General features: G+C 36.5%; 1 protein-coding gene across 1 annotated transcript in view; it reads left to right on the plus strand.

Annotated features, from left to right (window-relative positions):
- The window catches only part of LOC150109717 (uncharacterized), a 490,804-nt gene that overhangs the window by 74,362 nt on the left and 398,655 nt on the right, over positions 1-17,787 (plus strand). The window contains exon 7 of the mRNA XM_090403072.1: positions 15,505-15,588. Within this exon, the coding sequence (XP_090259198.1) occupies positions 15,505-15,588 (84 nt within the window). The remainder of the gene's footprint in view (positions 1-15,504; positions 15,589-17,787) is intronic.

Genomic DNA, 17,787 nt, shown 5'->3' on the forward strand with positions numbered 1-17,787 from the left:
CTCCAAATCAGTCTGTTAAATGTCAAGACTCCAATATTATCAGGTCTTATATTTCTGTCTTCTAATGCACTTTTTACTGTATCAATCCACTTAGATTTTGGTCTTCCTCTGAGTCTTTTTCCTACCAACCTGGCAGAGAATACTTGTTTTGTTAATCTTTCCTCTCCCGTTCTGCATAAGTGCCATACCACCTGAGATTAGCTCTGTTAACACATTCCAGGATGCTGACAATGTCAAGTTCTTTTCTAATATCCTAGTTTTTAATATGATATTGCCATTGATGACATCTGTTTGTGCCCCTAATCTTTTCAAGACTCTCATATCTGCTGTCTCTAGTCTTTGGTCAAGTGTTTTACTTCTGACCCAGCTCTCAGATCCTTAAGTTAAAACTGGTTTGAACACCGTCTTTTATACAGCTAATTTAGTGTTCCGACTAATTTCTCTCTTATTCCATATGAATTTATTCAATTGACTTCCTACTATACCATCTTTATTGATTCTGTTGTCTATTTCCATATTTAATTTACCATGTTCACTAAAAATTATGCCTAAGTAGGTGAAATGTTTTACTTGTTCCACAGGTTCTCCGTTCACAAATGCAGTTGACATTTTCAACAATTCTGCCTAATTTCATTGTCTTTGTCTTTTTAATGCTGACCTTCATACCATGTCTATTACAACAGTTATTCAATTTAGTCAGGGAATCTTGCAGACTTGTAGGGGATTTATTTAGAAGTATAACATCGTCCACATAAAGCAAAGAGCTGAGATTAACACCTCCAATTTTGATATCATATTTAATACCACTTTCCTTCATAATGTGATCCATATAGATCATAGGTTCCCAAAGTGGGCAGCACCCCCCCCCTAGTGTGGGCACTGAAGCCTTCTGGGGGGGGGGGGGCTATAGTGGGATCAGAAGCATTTGGGGGTGTTCAGGCTTTCTAGGGGTCGGTGGCTCTTTATAGAAGAAATTAATAATATATATTTAAAAATTAATTATTTTCGTAATTTTGCGATTAGATAATCATTTAAAATTTAAATATTGCATTTTAATTCATCTTATGCCCGTCTTACACAATCATTTTTTTTTATCAATTTTCTATTTCAATTATTTAATCATTTGAAAATTTACCATGTCAGATAGAAATAGATGTCAATTTTCTATGTCAATGAGAAAATAGAGCATGTATATATGTGTGTATAATAGGTTATGTTTACAGTAGCAAATATATTCGTTATATTTCATTTCAAAATATATATAAAATATATAAAACCACTTTTATATATTATACTGTTTTCTGTGGTTATGTTTTGTACGTTTGTTGTTTATATCTTGTGTAATTATTTTATTTATTAATTATTATTTATAATTATTTGGACAAAACATGGAAAACTGTTATAATGGGGGTGTTACAAAATTTATGTCTTGCAAAGTGGGCGGTGACCCGAAAAAAGTTTGTGAACCTATGATATAGATGATGAATAACAGAAAGGATAATCTACATCCTTGTCTCACACCAGATTTAATATCAAACCATTTTCTTGTACTTCCTTCAATTCTAACTGGTGACTTACAACTCAAATAAAGACTAAGTATTGCTTGATATAATGCCCCATTAACACCATATAACTGTAATGTTTGGAATAGCTTCTCTCTTGGCACCTTGTCATATGCTTTTTCCATATCTCATCTCATCTTGCTTTTACCCTTTTTACATTGCGGAGTCGAGGGTTTATTAATCATTAGACCTCAAACCGTTCACAGGATAAGGTGGTCATCCTTAAGCCCTGGTGTATCCTATGTCCTGTAGTGTTGAGTTCTTAAGGCCGGTTTGCCTGCTTTGCAGGATGAAAAACCCCAGAATAAACTGGGGTTTTTAAACTGGGGGAAAAATCTTACTGTCCATGCCCAAGACCGGCTACCTTAGTTATGGCTGAGGAAGATCCTTCAGCTCCTCACGTCACCGACAGGAATCGAACCTAGGACACTCCTTATCCAGGCATATGGTTGCGAAGCACACAGCCACTTGCTGTGCTAACCGCGCAGACCTTTTCCAGATCTACAAAATTTAAATACAGATCTTTGTTATATTCCCATGATTTCTCAACTATCTGTTATAAAGTGAAAATCTGATCCTGACAGCCTCTATTTGGCCTGAATCCAGCTTGTTCTTCACCAACCTTCTCTTCCACAATCCTTCTCAACTGTTTCTCCAGTATATTTGCATATATCTTACCAGGAACACTCAGTAGAGAAATACCTCTGTAATTCTCACATTCAGTTTTATTTCCTATTTTATATATGGGTACTATGAGAGCTCTATTCCAATAATCGGGAATTTGTGCCTTCTGAACTATGCAGTGCACCCACTGTATGATGTTTATACCTCCATGCTTGAGCATTTCTGGTCAAATATCTACTCCTGCTGCCTTTCCACATTTCAGGCTTTTGATGGCTTTTTCTACTTCAAGAATTGATATGTATTCCTGACTGCATGCCTGGTTAGTGTTTTTTATCACTGTGCTGTAATCACTGCTTGTTTCATTTAGTAGTTTTTCAAAGTAATTACTCCATACTTCAAGGATATCTTTTTCTTCTGTTTTCATGTCACCTTTATCATCTCTAACTCCTTTTACAACACGCTTTCCTCCATTCCTAAGCTTCTTCAACAACCTCTAGAATATTTTGCCACCTTCTTGATATTTATTTTCTATATTCTTGCCAAAGTCCTCCCACGACTTTTGTTTAGCCAGTTTTACACAGTGTTTAGCTCGCATACATTTTTTTCTGTATTCTCTAAGAGCACAAGCTGACTTATTTGCTAGGAACTTTTGATATGCTTTCTTCTTTTCCTTCACTGCCTCTTTAACTTCCTGTGTCCACCATGGAGTTCTGATTTTTCTATCCTTGCACACAACCTCACCACATGCCTCTCTGGCTGAATCAATCAGTGTTTTCTTCAGGGCTTGCCACTGAATCTCCAAGGTTTGTTTCTTGCTCTCAAACTCTTTGATTTTTTCTTGAGTAATATTTGTGTATTTTAGCCTACAGTTCACATCTGAGAGCTGCCACTGAATTAGAAACCTTTATACAGATGTATTTAAATATCATGTCATGTATGCGGCACATATTCAAAAAACTTGGTCATATGTATTACCATGTGTTCTAGCAACTATTTAAGAATGCTGCTGGTTAGTAATCATCAATGTTGATTACAATGGAAAAAAAACAAAGGATTATTTGGAGTTTGATAAAGAGTGTACTGTTGGTGCCTGTCTGGCTGGAGCCACAATTTTGAAAATAGCAGAACTGACTGGTTTCTCCAAAAGTGAGATATCCTCGGTGTTTAATTAGTGGAAAAATCACTCGCATTGCTGAGGGGTGTAACTGTTGTCCTAAGACAACCTGTCAGTAATGAGATTTCTGTCATCTGAGAAGACATACAGACAAACAGAACTTTCTTTGTGCAGCAATTGAGTGAAGTCTGTTCTTGACACATATCTCACCAAACTATGCATGGAAAATTGAAGAGGATTGGTATTAACAATTGCATGCCTATATGGAATCCACTGATTTCTGCGAAGAACTGGAAATTTCATTTACCTTGGTGTCAAGAACACTGGAGGACTGGAAAAAAGTCATGATCAGACCAGTCATAGTACACCTTGTTCTGTATCAGTGGTAGGAAGAGAGTTTCAGGAGCCCCATGAAGCAATGCAACCAGCTTTCCTTGTAAACACAGGGTTCTGGAGTTGGTGTCATGGTGTGGGGGTGTTAGGGACCCATTATTTTTGATTTAGGATCCTGAATTATCTATAGTCCTGTTTATAGTTCCTCTTAGAGAGGAAGGTGCCATGGGTTGAATATGTGTCTTCCATATGTTTGGGATTTTTAGACCATCATTATTGTTCAGATTGGGGTGGTCACAGGCTTCCTTAAATTTGTGTTCATACCATGTTTTGGTGTGATGTAGACAACTAGTGATTTTCCAGTCAATTCTATGTAATCTGTTCAGGGCATGATCAGAAAGGCCAGCTTCACACATAATCATTATATTTAATGTGTCGTTTATGTTCTTTTTGTCTGATAGGAATTGTGCTCTGCTCCAGTGAACATGCACTGAAAGACGAATTTAAAGTTATCAGCAATACTTTTCAAAAAAAATGGTTGCAGCCAAAACACTTAACAAAATTCTTTATAAGACCTCAAAAAAAAAAAAAACAGACAAACCAGACTACAATAAAACTATAACCATTCCTTACATTAAAGGGACATCAGATAAAATAAACAGAATACTACAAAAATACAACCTCAAAGCCACCTTCAAAATCTCCTGCAAAATTAAAAAGCTTACTCAACGCATCCGAAGACCCCACTCCCTCTGCTGGCCCACCCTAGAGTATACCGTATTTACTGCACCTGTAACATACTATATATAGGGGAAACAGGACACACAATTCCTATCAGACAAAAAGAACATAAACGACACATTAAATATAATAATTATGGTGAAGCTGGGCCTTTCTGATCATGCCCTGAACACCTTACATAGAATTGACTGGAAAAGCACTAGTTGTCTACATCACACCAAAACATGGTATCAACACAAATTTAACGAAGCCTGTGAGATTATTATCAACTACCCCAATCTGAACAATAATGATGGTCTAAAAATCCCAAACAAATGGAAGGCACATATTCGACCCATGGAACCTTTCTCTCTAAGAGGAATTATAAACAGGACTATAGGTAATCCAGCATCCTAAATCAAAGATAACAATTGTAATGCAAAAAACAGGGCATAATTGTTACTGAAAGAAAACTATCTATAAGAAAGAATGTTTATTCATGTTATCATAATTAGAATTTAGATCGATGTAGTTTCTAAATAATTAAATTTTTTTTTTTTTTTTTTTTTTCACTAGAGATCATGCCAGTAGAATAACCGGTGATCTAATCATTGTTTCTCTAGCTTACTGTATATAATGTAACTCAGCTCGTCCTGTATATTTGTATATGCTCCAATTCAATATCACAATTTTGATATGAAGATCAAAATGGCGGGAAATTAAAAGAGTTTTTTATAACATGGTTGTAAAGTCCATAATTTCTAAAATGAATGCTGATCACCGTGCAACACCAAAAGAAAGGAATATCTCTCTTCATCTTTGTATCATCTTCAAACAGTTGAATATCCCTTCATGATCTTCAAAATACTGATGTCACCTGGTTGGCCAGGTAGTTAGCATATCTGCTCTTCATTAAATGGGCTGCTGGTTCGAATCCCACTGTTGGCATGGATATTTGTGATTGCCTTTAGGTGAGAGATGAATTTCATTGCCCAGTGTTGAGATTAGGTAAAAAATAATTAAATACAAGAAAATTATAAAAATTAATAAAAATAGAATTAACAAAATCTTTAGCCAACCCCATGTTCTAATGAACTAGGTTTATAACCTTTTTTTGTGAGTAGGAGTTATATTAAAAAAAAAATAAAAAAATAACAAACTTGCTTTCTTAAATTCTCCTTCATTGCTACTCCCTCCCACACACAACTCTTTGATATGTTTGATATATTTCCACTTATTTCGTTGGAATAATGTTAAAGTACCATAAAACAGCATCAAAATTTTGCAAGAGCAATATAGCAGCAACAGAGTGGAATGCTAATGAAATTATTAACAAGGCGGCTTTCTCCAGTGAATAGAATCATGCCATTCTGAAATGGCATGATTCTATTCACATCAACTATGAATTTACTTTGGAAAGATCTAGACTAAAGCAAATCATTAAACAGAAGATGATAGAATTAGAAAAAGTTGAAAGTAATTAAAGAGGCATTGGCATGACAAGATGGTATCCAGCAAAAGGAGAAACAAAAGAGCATTGGATCAGGAAAGATGTCACATCAAGATAAGGTAGGTAAAATCGATTATAAAAAGAAGGATATCATATGGTATGGAGATTTAATTATAAAACATGCAATTGATGACTGCTTGATTACTTTGAGTTTTTCAAGAGCTCATTCATTCATTTCGTATGGTGATTCAATGGCCGTGAGCCCCTTTTACAGGGAGGTACAGCACCACCTCAATCCCCTCTATTTTTATCTGGGCTTGGGACTGGCATAGCTGACAATTCAGACCTATGGCTGGAGGGATTGTCTTAAGTATTCCTGACTGTACCCGTGTGTGTTCATGGTGCCGATTTGCTTGCCTGCTGGATGAAAACCCCAAGATAAACTGGAGGGAAAAACCCTGCTGTCCACTTCCAGGACTGGCTAATTTGGCTATGGCTGTGGAAGATCCTTAAGCTCCTTACATCGTCAATGGGAATTGAACCTAGGACACTTTCCCCAGGCATATGGTTGCGAAGCACATAGCCACTAGGCTAACTACACAGACATTTCAAGAGCTAAAATGATGGGATGGTTGGATGAGGGTTATATTCTGACTGAAATAGAGAAAGAAGGCTATAATATATTTCATGAAGATAGAAAGGATAAAAAGTGAATTAGAGTGCTACTGATGATAGAAAAAGAGTTATGTCCATGTAAGGAAGAAATAGTAGCAGAGGTTTTGAGGCAGTATGGTGTGAGGTAGAGGTGAATTGAATGAAATACTTAGTTGGATGTGACTTTAGAACTGGTAATGTGGAGGATAGTGACCATGAAATGTATAAGCAAATAGGAAAAGGGTGATCACTATAAGTGATTTTAATTACAATATAGATTATGATGATAAGATAGCAAAGAAAAAGAAGTAAAGAAAATGAATTTCTTTAGTTTTTGAGGGATAGCTACTTTAGATAGTATGCCACAGAGAGCACATGAGGTGTTGGATTTGATCATCTCATTAAAAGATGTTATTATAAATGAGATGTCAAATCTCCCTCCAGTTGTTGAGAGTGACCATGAAATGATTACCTTGGAGGCTGCCAGCAATATTCTTCTGTGAGATTCAAGAATAAGTATGATAGCTGGTGTGTGTGTGTGTAGTATGTGGCCTCCCTCAGTGTGTCTCTGACTCCCTGGAGGGCTCTCGTAATAATAATAATTATGAGAAGTCGAGGAGGAGAGGAAAGAAGATCAATGCAGCTTGGGTAATATTCAAGAACTATCTGTTAGAAACAATGTGTAAATGCATTCCAAGGGTCAGAAGGTTAAATAAGGTAGGTAGTGAAATGGATGAAAGAAGAGATTAAGCATGCAGTATAGGGAAAGAAGACATTATGGAGGCAAAATAAGATGAGTGGTAAATAATCAGTTCCATATGGAGTACAAAGAACAGACAGACAAGGAGGGTGACTAAGTTGGTAAAAATAGCAAAAGTGCAGTATGAGCAGCAGTTAGTTAATGAAGCCAAAAAAAATCCCAGAGAGTTCTTTCTGATACCATCAAAAAAAAAAAAAAAAAGGAATGATTATGGAAGGATGACTGATTGGAAAATGATATAAGAGCAACTGCTGTGGAGGATATAGTTGATATATATTGAATGAGCAGTTCATAAAGTTTTTTCATTCTCGTAAATGAAAGACCTTTATGATGCCTTTATATATCACCACTTATTTTCAAGGAATGTGCCAGAGAGATGACATATGCCTTGACACATTTGTTTAATATGAGTCTTACATTGGGTCAAGTTCTAAGTGAGTAAAAGGAAGACAAGATTGTACCTTTCTTAAAAGGAAGTAACAGAACTCAAGCCTCAAATTATAGGCCAACCTATGTATAAAGTGTAGTGGTTAAAGTGATGGAGAGGCTGTCGAGAACCATATTCAGAATTGGGTTGATAATTCGTATTATCTTTCATGGACAGTATGGATTTGCTAAAGAGAGGCTAGGTTTTTTGTAATCTAATTTTAGTAATGTACTAGGTTTTTAGTACAATAAGATGACAGCTGCATTGGACGAGGGAGATGGATACACAGTGGTATACTTAGATTTTGCAAAGGTTTTTGCTAGATTACCACCTGATGGCTTGATAGCCAAACTAAAACAGATGAGGTTGGATGTTAGACTAGTGCATTGCATTGTGGATTGGCTATTGGATAGGTATCAGCAGGGTGTGTAGGGGAGGGGGAGCAGTATCTCAGAAGAAAGTCACTACTAGTATTAGTGGTTCTGTTTTAGGGCCATTGCTTTACTGTGTTTGTTAATGATATTTTGGGAAGACTTGAATGTTGATATTCAGTTGTTTGCAGACAATGCAAAGTTGGGACAAATTGTGAGGAGTAGAGCAGATCTTGTATACTTACGAGAAGACTTTGATATGCTGAGTGACTGGGCATGGGAGTAGACATGCCAGTTCAATATTGTGAAATGTAAGTTTTTAGAATTTTGAAAAAGAAGAAAAGATATAGAATTTACTCTTGGTGCTGGGATATATTGCTGGAGGTGGAGGAAATAAAAGATATTCGGTTGATGGTGGATAATAATCTAAAATTTAGAGGACACATTGCCAAAATTATGAGGACAACACAATGCATTCTGGCAATGATGTGAAAGACACTGACTTTTAGAAGTAAGGAGATTCTGGTTCCATTATATAAGGCCTTGATTCACATATGGACTGCTATGTACAGATTTGGTCACCAGGTTTTCGCAAGGATTAAGAGATAATAGGAAGAGTTCAGATTGATTGACTGAGGTAGTTTTTTGATCTCCAGAAAGTTGAATATGAAGAAAATTTGAGAAGATTCAATTTGCAAATTCTTGTGGATAGGACATGGGTGATATGATAGAGATGTACAAATTGGTTAGGGGTTGTTATAGAATTAATGTTGTTGTTGAATTGGTTTTTCATAAAATGGTGGGAGATAACAAGTCATCCCTGGAGGTTGAATAAGGGAGTGAGAAGCAGGTTTTTTCCAATGAGAATTGTGAATAATTGGAATGCATTGCCTGAGAGCTTGGGGTGGTCAGAGAATTTGAATGTGTTTAAGGCACAGTATGATGAGCTGTGTGTATGACAAAGGATCTCCTAGGTAAGTCTTTGATTCCATGGTGTCTTAGGCTAATAATAATATAATAAAAATAAAAAAATTATGATTTTTTTAAATTGACACTTATTAACATTTGTCCAAAAATCAGTCAGTTCATGTCATACTGTGGAGCTTAGGAGTTTGATTGGTTCAGTGCCATGGCATGTACAACTGCAAGGACTAGAAGTTAATAGTGCACGGGGGTAGTTAAGAAGTGCTTGCATGAAGCAATGGCTGACTGTATACCTAGAGTCCGAATAATAAATCAAGTAGGGGTTAAATGGATGAATAACACCATTAAGCTTGAGTTGCAAAAAAAGAAACAACTATGGAGGGAATTTAAGGAGAAGGGTGACCGGAAGGCACATGAACGGTATAAAGCGCAGGCCAGAAGGGTGACGAGTGTGGTAAGAAAAGCAAAAAAGGATTACGAAAGAACATTGGCCATGCAGGCTAAAGAGAATCCTAAACAGTTTTTTAGATATGTAGCAAGTAAAAGGAAAAATGTACATGGCAGATTGATTTTAAAGAATGCCGATGGTAGGGAGGTAACTGAATCAGTTGAAATAGTTGAGTTACTGAGTGAGCACTTTGCAAAAGTATATCATCCAGGTGGTGACATTGCAGAAACGAATAAACCAGTAGATTATACAGGAATTGTGGTTAATGAAGTGGAGGTGAGTAGTCTATTGCATAACCTCAATGTCAATACATCTGTGGGATTGGATGGTATACGAGCTCGTGTTGTACGAGAAGCAGCTAAAGAATTGTCAGTACCCTTGACCATTTTGTTTAATTTGAGTCTCGGGTCTGGGTTAGTCCCGAGCGGGTGGAAAGAGGGGAAAATAGTTCCACTGCATAAAGGTGGTTCCAAGACTGCTGTTGTAAATTACCAACCGATTAGCATATCAGGAATCATTGTCAAGGTCTTAGAGAAAATAGTCAAGAGGAAAATACAAGATTGGATAGAAGAAAATGGGATACTGTATCGGGGACAGCATGGTTTTGTGAAGGGTAGGTCATGCCTCAGTAACTTGCTCACGTATTATAACACAGTGACGGCTGAACTGGATAAGGGTAATGGGTTTACGGTGATTCTGCTGGACCTTGCCAAGGCCTTTGACAGGATTCCACATGGAATTCTAATCAGTAAATTGCAGCATATGGGAATGGACATGGGGTTGGTGAGATGGATAGGAGGGTGGTTGACGGAGAGATATCAGAGAGTGGTTTACTCGGGAGTGGAGTCCACAAGACGGCCTGTGACTAGTGGTGTGCCACAAGGATCTGTTCTTGGACCACTGCTGTTTAATTTGTTCATAAATGATATAGGAAATGATCTGAGAGGAACAGTTCATTTGTTTGCGGATGATGCGAAGTTGGGTAGGGCAATAGTGAATGTAGATGACGTCAAAATTTTGCAGGATGATTTGGATAGATTGGAGGTCTGGGCTAAGGAGAATGGATGTCAGTTTAATGTGGCAAAATGTAAGTTTATGCACTTTGGGGTGAAAAGATTGGCGGCAGTTTACTGCATTGGTGGAACCCTGCTCCAGGAAATTGATGAGGCACGAGATTTAGGAGTGTTGGTAGATAAGGAATTGAAATTTAGGGGACACATTGCAAAAGTGACCAAAACAGCTCATCAAATCACTTGGTTGCTGAGGAATACGTTGACAAGCAAAGACAAGCAGGTTATTGTTCCTCTGTATCGAGCCTTGATAAGACCCCATCTAGACTACTGTGCTCAGATTTGGTCACCTAGGTTTCTTCTTGATGGGGAGGAGGTGGAGAGGATCCAGAGGCGAGTGACCAAGATGATAGGAGGTCTGTGGAATGAACCGTATAACAGGTTGAGGATTTGTGGGTTGCAAAAATTGGTTGATAGGCAGAGGAGGGGAGATATGATTGAGACATTCAAATTACTGAAGGGTTTCTATAAAATTAATTCAGAAGATATTTTTGAGAACAGGGCTGGTTGTGGGAGGACTAGGGGACATCCATGGAAACTGGGCAAAAGTGTGGTTAGTAAAGGTGTTAGAGCTGGGTTCTTTACTTTTAGAGTAGTGAATGAGTGGAATGCGCTCCCTGAGTCTGTAGTGGATGCTGTGACAGTGAATGAGTTTAAGGCGAGGTATGATAGATACTGTATGAATGTCAAATAGTTGTGATGAATATGATTTGGGGCCTCCCTCGATGAGTCTAATGACTCCCTGGAGTTGCCCGTAATAATAGTAATTCTGCACCCGATATGTCCCTTAGCACTTGCCCTAACTTAGCATCATCAGCAGATAATTGCATATTGCTTCTATATCATCTCCAGTATCATTAATATATAAGTTAAGCAACCATGATTGAAGTTCATATTCCTCTGGTATATTACTAATTGCATTACTTTGCACAGACTTAACACCTCTCATACATCACCTTTTGATACCTATCAGGTCAGCCACTTCTCTATCCATGTCACAAGTCTGTTTTGCACATGAATGCAAAACAGACTTTTGTCTTATCCACTTCTGTTATCGCATTATTATAGATCATGGGACAGATAACTAAAGTGATATTTATCTTTAACAAAACCATCCTGCCCTTTGTACAGGAGCTCACTTTTGAACATAGTTCTTTACAAGCCCTTCAAATACAGTTAGTCCTTGACTTATCAGGAGTGGGACTCTTTAAAAGTTTATACATTATGTCTGATTTGGTCTACAAACTTTTCTTTATTGTATAAATTTCTCTGTAGTAAGTAGGCTCATCTTTCATCATTCTGTCTACCTTTGTTAAATCTCCATATTGGAGTCCCCTTTCCTCAACTGCTGAATTGCCAAATTAAAGAGGAAAATTCCCCCTGCCAATTCTTTCACTGTAAACATTGCAACTTTCTATGCTTATAGCTCTGTAAGATGTTCATTTGTGAATTCATCTTCATTATCAACCTCTGCCTCCAAATTTTCAGATAGCAGCACTATCTTGTCATTAATCTATTGGCATTGTCATCTCACTCCATGCTGAACCCTCATGTCTTGATTTAAGAAATGTCTTTGCTCAGAAGACAATAATTACACCCTGATCCATATGTTGTAGGAGCAAAAGTATTCAGTAAACATGTCAGTGGGATAGTTTTCATAAGTACTAGTGGTTATAAATCGCATTTGAAATGGAATGACTGTACTTTGATGACCACACTAGAGTTAATTATTGGTCTATAATTCATTGAAAAGTACTGGTGTAACTTCATTGTTTTTCTATATTTCTATTGTAATACTCCAATCACTTCCTCAATAAACTTATTTAATTTCCATCTAAATGTCAAAATTTTTATCTTACTTCAAAACTCCAATCAAGTTCTTATCCGCTTCGCTCCTTCTATGATTTTTCGTAGCCTATCCTAGAATTAGAATTGTGTGCAAAACTCTCAAACAAAGAGAATGCCTCAAGCTAGAGCCAATTTCTCCCTGATTGAAAATCTGATATCAAATCCTTTTTAGAACTAAGAGAATTTATTTGTTTAGCTGCACCATCTTAGTTCCTATACAAGATAGAATTTCTTGTCAGAGATATGATTCACAGATTATCACGATTTCCAAAACTATCAGAATTACTCAAACCCTTACTAATTTACTCTTAACTGCAGTCATAACTGTCTTAAACTCCCGCGCTTCTTATGTACAGGTTCTATAATTAAAGCAGATGGTGCATTGACTTCAATGATCAGACATGTATTTTGGGTTAAAAGACAAAGAAATTTATTCATACTAAATACGATACATGTTAAACAAAACTTAAACTAGTTGAAAGGTCCTCAAAATTAAATAAGCTAAACTAACACACATAATAAGGTTCACAATGGGTATTTCTCATCAGATGATATATAACAAAATTTCAACCTGCCCATATCCCAATTACTTAATACAAATAAGTAGATTTAGTCTCACTTCCTCCTTAATTAACTTCAATACAGTACATCGACCAAAAATTAACAATAATGCTTGAAACTTTACACTTCTAATACTAAAGATCCTTGTTAGAGATATATGTATCAAAGTCCTGACTTCTTCCTTAACAAGTCCAATTTACAAATTTTATACACAATTGCTCACCCTGGCTTCAAGATATACAATAAGACACAAACTCTACTTTACCGTCCTGAAGAATTCAATTAGATGATACTTCTCAATCTGTTCCTTTTCTTCCAATCGCTTCCTTGTCCTTCGATTCTTTGTTCCTTGTCTTGGCCAGTCGATTATTCTTCGGACACATGCTTCTTTCTAACCTTATGCTCAGGAACCCATCAGGCGGAAATGTGCGTTTGGGACTTCTCGAAACTTGGCGTTCACTGTTCGTCTCGTCGCATGAAATGCTATGCTTGGACAAGCCCGCTACTTAGCGACATCGTCGCTGCCGAACGGCACTTATTCGTTCCAGTCATTTCGAAGCAACTACTCACAGAAAACTGCGAACAGCCAACACTCCAAACCTGAACAAGTTGAAAAATAACCACCAAAAAGAAGCTTCGAACTAGGTTTGCTAAAACTTTTATAGGATCCGCGTCTGTTCTCCCTATTATGTCATTGATTTTGCACATCGCACCTTCTCTTCTCATTGCATCTTTGCGAGGTTAGTTTACACGTGCCTTCGGTTCATATCGCAATCGCCTATGGTCATGTTATTAATCGGATTACGATTGTTTATGCTAAACTTCGACCTTCTTGTTGCAAGTCGCCTTTCCGACATCTTATTTTCTTGTCGTTATTTAAGGACCATTTACAAAATTATACAAAAAATTTACATGAAAGGACTATTATTACTATATGTACAAAGATTCAACTATTATCTATTTACAAGTCATTTTTTTTTCCAGGAAGATGTTGCATCTCAATTAAATTCCAAATGAAACCCTGAAAGACGATTTAAGTGTTCATTCCAGATTTAACACTGGGTTCACCCTTGTCTAATGGAAATCTTGCTCTCCTCCCACTCATTAGAAATCATACATGTGAGACATGAAGTTTGAAAACAAATCAGAGACATTGATCTCTTGCACTCATCTTCAGGTGTAATGGAATGAAAACAGCACAATGAAATAACTAAATACAGGTTTAATATTTCCATGTCTACATCCCAGAGACATCATCTGGGATACGATATAGAATACACACAAAAGCACAAATTCAGGATGTTTGACCAGAAGTCGTAACAGGGACACCCCTCTATGGGTTCTGGTAGCTAGCATTGACTATTGGACAGGAGGTCTAAAAATTACTGATTTCCAAATCTTGGGAAGTTTCATTCTACAATATTTCTTTATATTTTTGCCTCCATAGCTCAGTCAGTATAGATGAAGCCCTTTGGTCAGAAAGACCTAGGTTCAATTCATGTTTGTGATGTGAGGAACCTTTATCTGGTCTCTTTTGATGAAAGGTGAGTTAGCCAGTTTCATATGGCGGTAGGTGGTTTTTTCACCCGAAAACTTGGGTTTTTCATCCCCCAGAGCAGGCAAACTGGCCCATGAACACACACGGATTACAGTCAGAAATAGTAAGACCCAGCCATAGGCCTGATTCGTCAGCGATGCTTGCCCTAAGTCCGGATAAAATGAGGGAGGATTGAGATGGTGCCATACCTCCCCATAAAAGGGGCTCACAGTTGTTGTATCATCATATAAAATAAATAAATCTTTATATTTGGTTTGTTTTTAAATCTACTGGTGATTCAAAAAAAAAAAAAAGAAGTCATTTGTATTTGCAGTGGTGAAGAGCAGCAGTTTTTCTCCCATTTAATTCTGTGCAAGGGGGAGAGGAAGGTCTAAAACATGGTTATCTAGATTTGACTGACCATAGTTATGGTAGTAGATGCATATCTTGTATAAAGGTTTTTCTTGCATTGTAGACATGCTTTGAATCCAGGTTTTTTCTAGTCAAAAGGCATTATCAGTATAGACTGAGATATTGAGGCACTTAACTTTTTTTATTTTTACCTTTATTTTTATTTTTTTTTATTAATTTACAGTTTTGGCTTTTTTGAGGAATATTTTTGGAGGCATATAAAGTTTTATGTCAGTCCTGGTTGTAAATCTATTTCAATTTAGTGCAGTGGAGGGAAGAAGCTAAGGGTATGATAATTCAGTAAACTTGTCTGGAAATTAATAATGGTACTTTATTTTTTGCTACTTCAAGCCTCCATTAAGCAGGGCAGTGATCTCACACTGGGCAATAAAAAATTATATACCACCTAAAGACTTTTTCAAACTTATGCACTGCAGTGAGATTTGAATCCATTGCCTGTTGGTTTGAAAAATGAAGATGCTAATCAGGCTAGCAAATGCAAGAATCATCACATCAAAAACTGAAACTACTTTCAATTTTTAGTTGCTTTGCAGATTTTTTTAGTATTGTAATAAAAATATTAAATAAAATGTTACATTTCTTTCAACAGTGATTTTTATTAGCATTCTTAAAAAATGGAATTCAATATTACTTTTCATTATTGCTTATACAATAACTTCACTCTTGTAGATGATCATCTATATAATACTTATCATAATAGATTGGCTGAAGCCGTATGTTTATTATCTCATGCCTTAAAAGTAGCCTTACAAAGTAAGTTTCATTTATGATGTTTTATTGTATTTTAAAATTCAATTCATAAGTTTTTGCTTTACCTAAATTAAATTTGATTACTTAAGTATAAAGAGCTAATAAGCTTCATTTCGGCAATGAAAACATTACTTAAATTAAGGGGATATTAAATCCCACATAGTTTTAAAACCGAATAAGAAACTCAAAGATTGGAATCAGAGAGTTTCTTGCCGAATATAGTAAACTATAAAGTATCGGCGACACTAGCATTAGCCAATGCAAGCAAAGGTGGGGAAGTTCATATCGCTATTCTTAGGTATTTTCCATAATGTAAAAACACATTTCCTAGGAAATGTATGCTGTTATTACATTATGGAGGGAGGTCACTACCCAGACCGGTTTCAGCCTTTATTGAGGCTTCATCAGTGAGTAGCTAGACCTAATACCAAAGTGTATAGCGAAAAGAACTTATGTACTCTGCAAACGAGTTTTCCAAACAGGTGCAACCGTTAAGTTACTTAAGTATAGAGCTAATAAGCTTCATTTCGGCAATGAAAACATTACTTAAATTAAGGGGATATTTTTAAAACATAGTTTTAAAACCGAATAAGAAACTCAAAGATTGGAATCAGAGAGTTTCTTGCCGAATATAGTAAACTATAAAGTATCGGCGACACTAGCGTTAGCCAATGCAAGTGATCCTAGTACGTAGTACAATACCAGGGCAGCTCGTTGCAAAGGTGGGGAAGTTCAGATTGCTATTCTTAGGTATTTTCCATAATGTAAAAACACATTTCCTAGGAAATGTATGCTGTTATTACATTATGGAGGGAGGTCACTGCCCAGACCGGTTTCAGCCTTTTTTGAGGCTTCATCATGCCCTGGTATTGTACTACGTACTAGGATCACTTGCATTGGCTAACACTAGTGTCACCAATACTTTATAGTTTACTATATTCGGCAAGAAACTCTCTGATTCCAATCTTTGAGTTTCTTATTCGGTTTTAAAACTATGTGGGATTTAATATCCCCTTAATTTAAGTAAATTTGATTAAATATTTCAGCTACTTAGGCATGGTTTTAGTGAAGATGGTAAATGAAATATGGAAATAAACAACAGAATCGACAAAGCTGGTATGGTAGGATATCAACTGAATAAATTTATATGGAATAAGAGAGAAATTACCCAAAACTCTAAATTATCTGTACAAGACGGTGTTTAAACCAATTTTAACTTATGGATCTGAGAGCTGGGTTAGAAGTAAAACACTTGACCAAAGACTGGAGACTGCAGATATGAGAGTCCTGAAAAAGATTAGGGGCATGAACAGATGACATCAATGGCAATATCATATTAATAACAAGGATATTAAGAAAGAACTTGATACTGTCAGCATCCAGGAATGCATTAGCAGAGCTAATCTCAGGTGGTATAGTCACTTAAGCAGAATGGGAGAGGTAAGATTAGCAAAACAAGTGTTCTCTGTCAGGTTGGCAGGAAAAAGAACCAGAGGAAGACCAAGATATAGGTGGATTGATACAGTAAAAAGTGCATTAGAAGACAGAAATATAAGTCCTGATAATATTGGAGTCTTGACATTTAACAGACTGATTTGGAGGAAAATTATAGATCGGAAGTTTGTAATGATGTAAAGTTTTCATGTAGTACTATCATATTCTGTACACGCCTTGAGGATATATATCAGGAATTTGATGATGACATTTCTAAAGTGGTTATGTCATCACATTAGATAATAACACTGGTGAAGAGAACACCAATTTATAGGAAAAAGGAAGTTATTCAATGTACAAGGCTACTACTGTGCTCACATGCTTATTTGGTTTAAGAGGGGAGGAATTACAGCCAAAGCAACTAAGTTTGTGAAGTCAGTGTATTGTGTGTGTTCTTCTGGCTGGTTTGCCTATTTAGTGGAATGAAAAATGAGAGTTTTCAGGAGAAGCTGAAGGGAAAAAAACCTGTTACCTTCAAATGAGACTTGCTTATTCACCCCTGGTTTCAGAAGAGATGATAAGACAGTTAAAAGATCCACCAGCAGATAACCACAATAACAAGTAATATGGAATTTGAATTGTGCATATGAGAACGGAGTGAGGTCTTTAAACATTCATTGTTAGGTAGAGGAGAGGAAATATGATAGGAACATTAAGTTGGCAAGGGAATCGTACATATAGACATAAATGAGATTGAACATCTTTTCA

The sequence above is a fragment of the Typopeltis vanoorti genome, chromosome 2 (genome assembly GCF_054136105.1).
Source record: "Typopeltis vanoorti isolate ZY-2024b chromosome 2, IOZ_Tvanoo_1.0, whole genome shotgun sequence".
NCBI classification, from domain to species: Eukaryota; Metazoa; Arthropoda; class Arachnida; order Uropygi; family Thelyphonidae; genus Typopeltis; species Typopeltis vanoorti.